Consider the following 7041-nt stretch of genomic DNA (forward strand, 5'->3'; position numbering starts at 1 on the left):
TGTGAGAGGATGCGACCGACCGCCGCCGAGCTCTCTCCTCAGCCGCCTCGAGCCACTGCCTTCTGCTCTCTCCTCTTCAGCTATCACCACATGCAGTCCCCTTGTAGAAGCGTATGGCACATGATGATCCCGGTCAACTCCACTCCTTCATCTACAATCCAGCGATCAAACGCTTGGTGGGTTGTGACATGTGCGGTCGTATGAGGCTCATGTGCGAAGATACAGCTCCAGAACATGAAGGTGAGATTCTTGACCGATCTGTGTTGGTGTCTTCATCTCCATAACGGAGGACCGTCGAGCGAGCATTCAGAGGCATTCCTACGCAGCTTTACATAAACAATTCCTTCGACGCCCTCCACCATCTTATAATAACCCAACATTCTTGTCCGCATTCATTGTGCCTTCATCATTACCGGCCACTGAGCCAAGCCAAGCCATTCACAGGCTGCTCGACGCAAAGCCAAAGACCGACGTATTATATATCGAGTCCGTGGACTGTGGCATTCAACAAGGAAGTCATCATCACCATGGCCGAGAGGGAGTGCGGGAGAAGGAGACCGACGGATGCCGCCGCCCAGTGCATGCCGAGGCTGTGGCGCAAGAGCACGGCCGCCACGCCGGGGTCGCTCCTAGAGCGTTTCCGCGTGGTGGTGTTCAAGCTCATCATGCTGTCCGCCATGTCCAAAAGCGTGCGCACGAGCCGGGAACGGACGCCGCCCGGCGGCAGTGGCTGTCAGCGCCATCATTCCGACTCGTACCGGAGCGAGGCGGTGGAGGACTGCATCGAGTTCTTTAAGAGGTCGGCTGAGGGGGCCAAGAGCTCCGGCGTCGGGGACGAGGAATTGGAGATTGGCTTCGCTTCGTTGCCAGTCATGTAAAGTGTGGGTGCGTCGTCTCTTTTGCTTTTGCTGCTAGTTTAAGCAGGTGAACTCGACTGGTTGGTTGTCTGAGCTCGTGGTTCCTGCAACAGTGTATAATACTGGGGTTGTAGATAGTTCATGCACACTGCTGCTGTAATTCTAGTCTGCAGTTCTACTTGTGTTTGATCGCAAGCTACACTTGCCATTGAACCATCTGATGCATCGCATGAGGTCAGTGCACCGGCAAATGGCATTCACGTTGATGTTTGGTTGCACGTGATATTATTACCGACATCTGCCTCTGTGAAACTTCCTCGTAGTGTTCCGAGCGACTACAGCAGCGCCTCCCGCTAACTGCCACCTTTTACGGCACTCAGAGAATACCCGCCTGGGCCCACCGCGTTAACCCGCGCATCACCGTTGGTGCTTTAAGATATAAGTTCTATCTTTTGGTTTATATGCAATAGGTAAGTAATATATATTACGAATATAATTATATTTTAATTATGATTATAGATCAATATAAAAATTAATTATAATGTTTTTTTAAATAAATATATGATATTATTAAAATATTATATTTTTTTTATTATTTTTTCTTAGTCATATCATCTCCTCTTTGTTTTTAAATCTATTGCTTATAGTGCTCTTATGAAAGATAAAAAAAAAAAAAAGAAGTTGAGTCTAGTTTTCCTTATAGATCAGTATTACTATAGTTTTCGGATCTGACAATAATGCACCCGCAAATCTGATAAAGGTTTTTTGAGAACCATAACTGTTTTTCCCTTATAAATTTATTTAGTTAATTTTAATTTATATCCTTTTAACAATTCTGTTTCTCAGAAATCATAAATTTTCATTATATCCTAAGTAAAATTATAGTTTTATCTTTCAAAAATTAAGAAATTTCTAACTAATATCCTCAATTATAAATTTAATTAATTTGATTTTTTTTTAATCAAATATTTTTAATCGACCTTAATTATGATTATATCTTGACTACTTAGATTAAATTTAGATTTAATCAATTAAGTGTTAATCAAATTTTACAATGTCAAATTTTGATTATTTTTATCTTTGTCAATTTTAATTTTGAGGGGCCTAATTGGATGAATGGTTGGCCCAAATCTATAAGTCTAATTTAGGTAGTATAATTCTAAGCCTACCCAATTAAATAAACTTGATTGGTATAAGATTCCACTCAGAATTAAAAAAAATTTATAAATTATAATTTTCTTTAATAGTTTTTTCATATGCTATATTGATAATATTTTGTATATGATAAATAAAGATTCAATTATTGTTCTTGGATATTTATTTGATTATTCACATGTGTATATTTAAAATTATAAAATAATATTTAAATTTTACATTAAAACATATTTATGTTTCATTATGATTACACTTATCATATATGTTTTTTTTATGATGATTAATATTCAATAATTATTAAGATTATTATTATTATTAAACTATTTCAACATGAACTATCTTTAAAAAAATTTATGAATATTATTTGTAACTTATATCTATTAGTTTTATTTGATTAGTAGTTGCTAAAGTGGCATAGTAGGCTTATGGAATGTGAATTAGAATAAAAGTTTCATCATTTATAATTTTTTTTAATTTTTTTATTATATTATATTGTTCTTGTAGTTGTTAAAGTAGCATAAAAAATAACTAATAAAATTATATTAAGAATTAATCATAAATTATATTTAAAAGAATAAATATTTATAATGACACATATAATTAGAAATTTTAGATAATCACAGACGAGAATCTACTTCTAAATAATTATATGATGTGATAGGATGAAATTATTTTGGATATCCTTATAGTTAAAGATTGTATACTCAAAAGTAATAATACTATTTCATGAGGATTATATCAGTTTTCTATAAATAATTTTATATGAATAATAGATATGTATAATATCAATTGTTCAACATTACCTAAAAAACTCAAAGCATCGATATTATATTATTACAATGGTACTTCCTTTATTATATTCTTATAAATATCTATATATTATTTTGAATTAAAATTATTATAGATAGTTTAGTATATGTAATTTATACTAGATGTGTTAGACCCTGATTAGATTAGTTAAAAGGATTATAGACTTAATTACTGAAAGTTCTATAAAATAAATAATTATGATAATTGATTAGGAAAAAATCTAAAAGACTTAATTTTATAATAATTGGTAATAGTATTTATACTTCATTACAATTTATAATTAGTATAATAAAATATTTTAAAGATTAATTTAAATTTACTAACAAGTTACTAGCTGATATATTAATGAAAGAACTAACTAAAATTTAGTATGACAGTATTTGAAAAATTCAAGAGTATATCCTTAATATGGTTGACAAAACTATAAGCTCAAGAATATTGAGTGTGAATATAGTTGAGTACTTTTTCATATAATTATTTTTAATTTTATTTCTTTTTAGTTTTGCTCGTTTAAATTTTACTATAATAAAATTATGGATAAGTAAAATTTTAATGAGCTAATTAGTATATATGTTTAGAAAGAATTAAGATTAAAGTATGAAAATCTCATAATATTTTGGGTACTACTCAAGGAGTGGGTAACAATAAAAAAAAATTAAAGCATAAATCATATGAGTTTATAAATATTATATAAACTCATAAAAAGAAAATATTCACAATAAAGTGCTATCTCTATTATAAGAATTATAAAGTTTGATTTAAAAGGAAAATATATTATTCTAACCTTGCATGTTTCAAATAAAATATTATATAAATTATTTTCTAATATTTGGTGGATTGATTTTGATGTCTTAATATATGTTATCAATAATATAGATTTATTTTATATGAAAACCAAAAGAGAATGAAATATTTATCGTTACCAGGAATTATTTTAAAGCGAAAGCAATAGTAATCATCACCTACACTTACAATGATTCATTTAATGAATCTTGAGGATATATGTTCTTATGATTCTAAAAATTTATATTCTTTATCTAGAATAGTCGGAATATTATATCTCTTAGTGATCGAAAACTCATTCAATAAAAATTAATATTTGAATTTTATATGATAGTCCATGCAACAGTGTATAATACTGGGGTTGTAAATAGTTCATGCACTCTGCTGCTGTTATTCTAGTCTGCAGTTCTACTTGTGTTTGATCGCAAGCTACACTTGCCATCGAACCATCTGATACATCGCATGAGGTCACTGCACCGACAAATGGCATTCACGTTGATGTTTGGTTGCACGCGATATTATTACCGACATCTGCCTCGGTGAAACTTCCTCGTAGCGTTCCGAGCGACTACAGCAGCGCCGCCCGCTAACTGCCACCTTTTACGACACTCAGAGAATACCCGCCTGGGCCTACCGCGTTAACCCATATCACCGTTGGTGCTTTAAGATATAATTTCTATCTTTTAGATTATATGACATAGGTAAGTAATATATATTACGAATATAATTAGATTTTAATTATGGTTATAGATCAATAAAAAATTAATTATAATAATTTTTTTAAAAATATCTTGATGAAAGGATCTCTCATAATTATTTATCTAAAACTTTTAATCTTGTGTGTATAAAAGAATATGACAAACTGAATATGTGATATTATTAAAATATTATATATATAATTTTTTTTTATTTTTCCTTAGTCAGATCATCTCTTTTTGTTTGTTTCTAAATCTATTGCTTATAGTAATCTTATGAAAAATAAAAAATAAAAAGAAGTTGAGTCGAGTTTTCCTTGCAGATTAATATTACTATAGTTTTCGGATCTGACAACGATGCATCTGCAGATCTGATAAAGGTTTTTTTAGAACCATAATTGTTTTTCCCTTGTAAATTTATTTAATTAATTTTAATTTATATCCTTTTAACAAATCTGTTATTCAGAAATCATAAATTTTCATTATATCCTAAGTAAAATTATAGTTTTATCCTTCAAAAATTAAGAAATTTCTAACTGATATCATCAATTATAAATTTAATTAATTTAATTTATTTTAATCAAATAGTTGTAATCGACCTTAATCATGATTATATCTTGACTAGTTGATTAAATTTAGATTTAATCAATTAAGTCTTAATCAAATAAAAAAAAAATCAAAATTTGATTAATTTTTTATCTTGATCAATTTTAATTTTGACGGGCCTAATTGGATGAATGGTTGGCCCAAATCTATAAGTCCAATTTGATAGCATAATTCTAGGCCTACCCAATTAAATAAAGTTGATTGGTATTTGGTATAAGATTCCACTCAGAATTAAAAGAACTATAAATTATAATTTTCTTTAATAGTTTTTTCATATGATATATTGGTAATATTTTGCATACAATAAATAAAGATTCAATTATTATTCTTGGATATTTATTTGATTATTCACATGTATATATTTAAAATTATAAAAAAATATTTAATTTTTATATAAAAACATGATTTATGTTTCATTATGATTACACTTATCATATATGTTTTTTGATGATGATTAGTATTCAATAATTATTAAGATTATTATTATTATTAAACTATTTCAACATAAACTATCTTGACAAAATTTTATGAATATTATTTGTAACTTATATCTATTAGTTTTATTTGATTGCCAGTTGCTAAAATAGCATAGTAGACTTATGGAATGTGAATTAGAATAAAAGTTTTATCATTTATATATTTTTTTTTAAAATTATTTTATTATATTATATTATTCGTATAGCCGTTAAAGTAATATAAATAATAACTAATAAAATTATATTAAAAATTAATCATAAATTATATTAAAAAATAAAAAATTTATAATGATATACATAATTAGAAGATATAGATAATCACAAAGGAAAATCTACTTTTATATAATTATATGATTATATTATTAATAATAGAAGATTGATTTCGTGACATGCTTTGAGGTAGTTTTATAATTATAAAATTTTATATTAGGATTTAATATGATGAGATTCAATTGTAAAGTCTGTGAAAACATTTTACCATATATCATAGTAATTTTTTTCTCTGATAAGTACTATTCTATAATTTTATATATTATGATATAAAATACTTAATGATTAGAATGTTAAATGCTATTATATAACTCTATACAGTATAAAATACTTAATGATTAGAAAAAAAAAAAAGAAACAAACAATGTCAATTAGGTATGACATGGGTTTCGATAGAAAAAGAATACATGGAATCGGACATCTGTTCGAAATCCAACGGCTTAGTCACAGCTTTGCGTCAGATTCACGGGTGTGTATAACGGAATGACTTCGAGATGGTTTGATGCCGGTGCGAGCCTCAACAGTCTCGCCTCAGATTTTGACACGTATGCTAAGGTTGGCTGTCATCCGGCTCTGATGCCACGCAACCCAATCAGCACTCTCCGCGTCATCATCCGATAAAAGCTTTGAAAAATCATTTAACCACCTCCAGATCAGATCGCCGGATGCTAAACAATAGTCGTGGAGACGACAGCACGTGACACGCGTTTCTCTATTTTGTAATGCATCTAAATTAGATGAGATTTTTCCAATTTATATTCTCAAAAATTATTAAATGACATAATTACCCCCACCATATATTCTTTCTTCTATATATTTATTTATATATTTAAAATCAAAGATATTTTAACTTATTTCAAAAGTATAATTCAAAAGTAGACTTGGTGTTGTACAACTAAGGCGTTCGTTCATCCTTTCAAATCTTATACACCTTAGCCTTTCTTGCATAGGCTGCCAACTAATTCGCCACCTTATTTGTTTATATATATATATATATAATCATAAGATATTTTAACGTTCTTTAAAAAGTCAAAATAATAATTTCTAAAGAGATTAATGACTTCCCACGTAGGTTCTAAGTATATCAACCACCTATTTTGTTGTGAATGATTGACTCATTCCTTTATTATTAGCATCACAAATTTATTGTTTTGAAGTCGTAAACCTTTAGTTAATTATGCCTAATTATATAGTTTATATTTAGAAAATAAAGAAAAAATTAAAATGTATTAAAAAAATAATTAAACTAACTATCAAATGTGGAGGATATATTTGCTATACCAAAATTTAGAGCGATGAGGGATATATGTGTAATTTTGTTGACATTATGTTTTCTTCTTTTTCATTGGATTGGAGGAGAGGTATCGCGATCTATCTATCTATCGTGAG

At 29.0% G+C, this 7041-nt stretch overlaps 1 protein-coding gene across 1 annotated transcript; it reads left to right on the forward strand.

Annotated features, from left to right (window-relative positions):
• LOC103985327 (uncharacterized) lies at positions 1-1115 on the forward strand. Its single transcript, XM_018826187.2, has 2 exons — positions 1-240; positions 445-1115. Exons 1-2 carry the CDS (start codon positions 114-116, stop codon positions 876-878), a joined length of 561 nt encoding a protein of 186 aa, XP_018681732.2. The 5' UTR covers positions 1-113; the 3' UTR covers positions 879-1115.
• Positions 1116-7041: the final 5926 nt, after the last annotated feature.

Source organism: Musa acuminata, chromosome BXJ1-5 (genome assembly GCF_036884655.1).
Source record: "Musa acuminata AAA Group cultivar baxijiao chromosome BXJ1-5, Cavendish_Baxijiao_AAA, whole genome shotgun sequence".
Taxonomy (NCBI): Eukaryota; Viridiplantae; Streptophyta; class Magnoliopsida; order Zingiberales; family Musaceae; genus Musa; species Musa acuminata.

Bases quoted from the DNA above. Each gene is read 5' to 3' on its own strand.
- LOC103985327 (XM_018826187.2), top strand. From the start codon at position 114: ATGGCACATGATGATCCCGGTCAACTCCACTCCTTCATCTACAATCCA. The intron at 241-444 runs GTGAGATTCTTG...AGCCATTCACAG, and splicing joins TACAGCTCCAGAACATGAAG to GCTGCTCGACGCAAAGCCAA.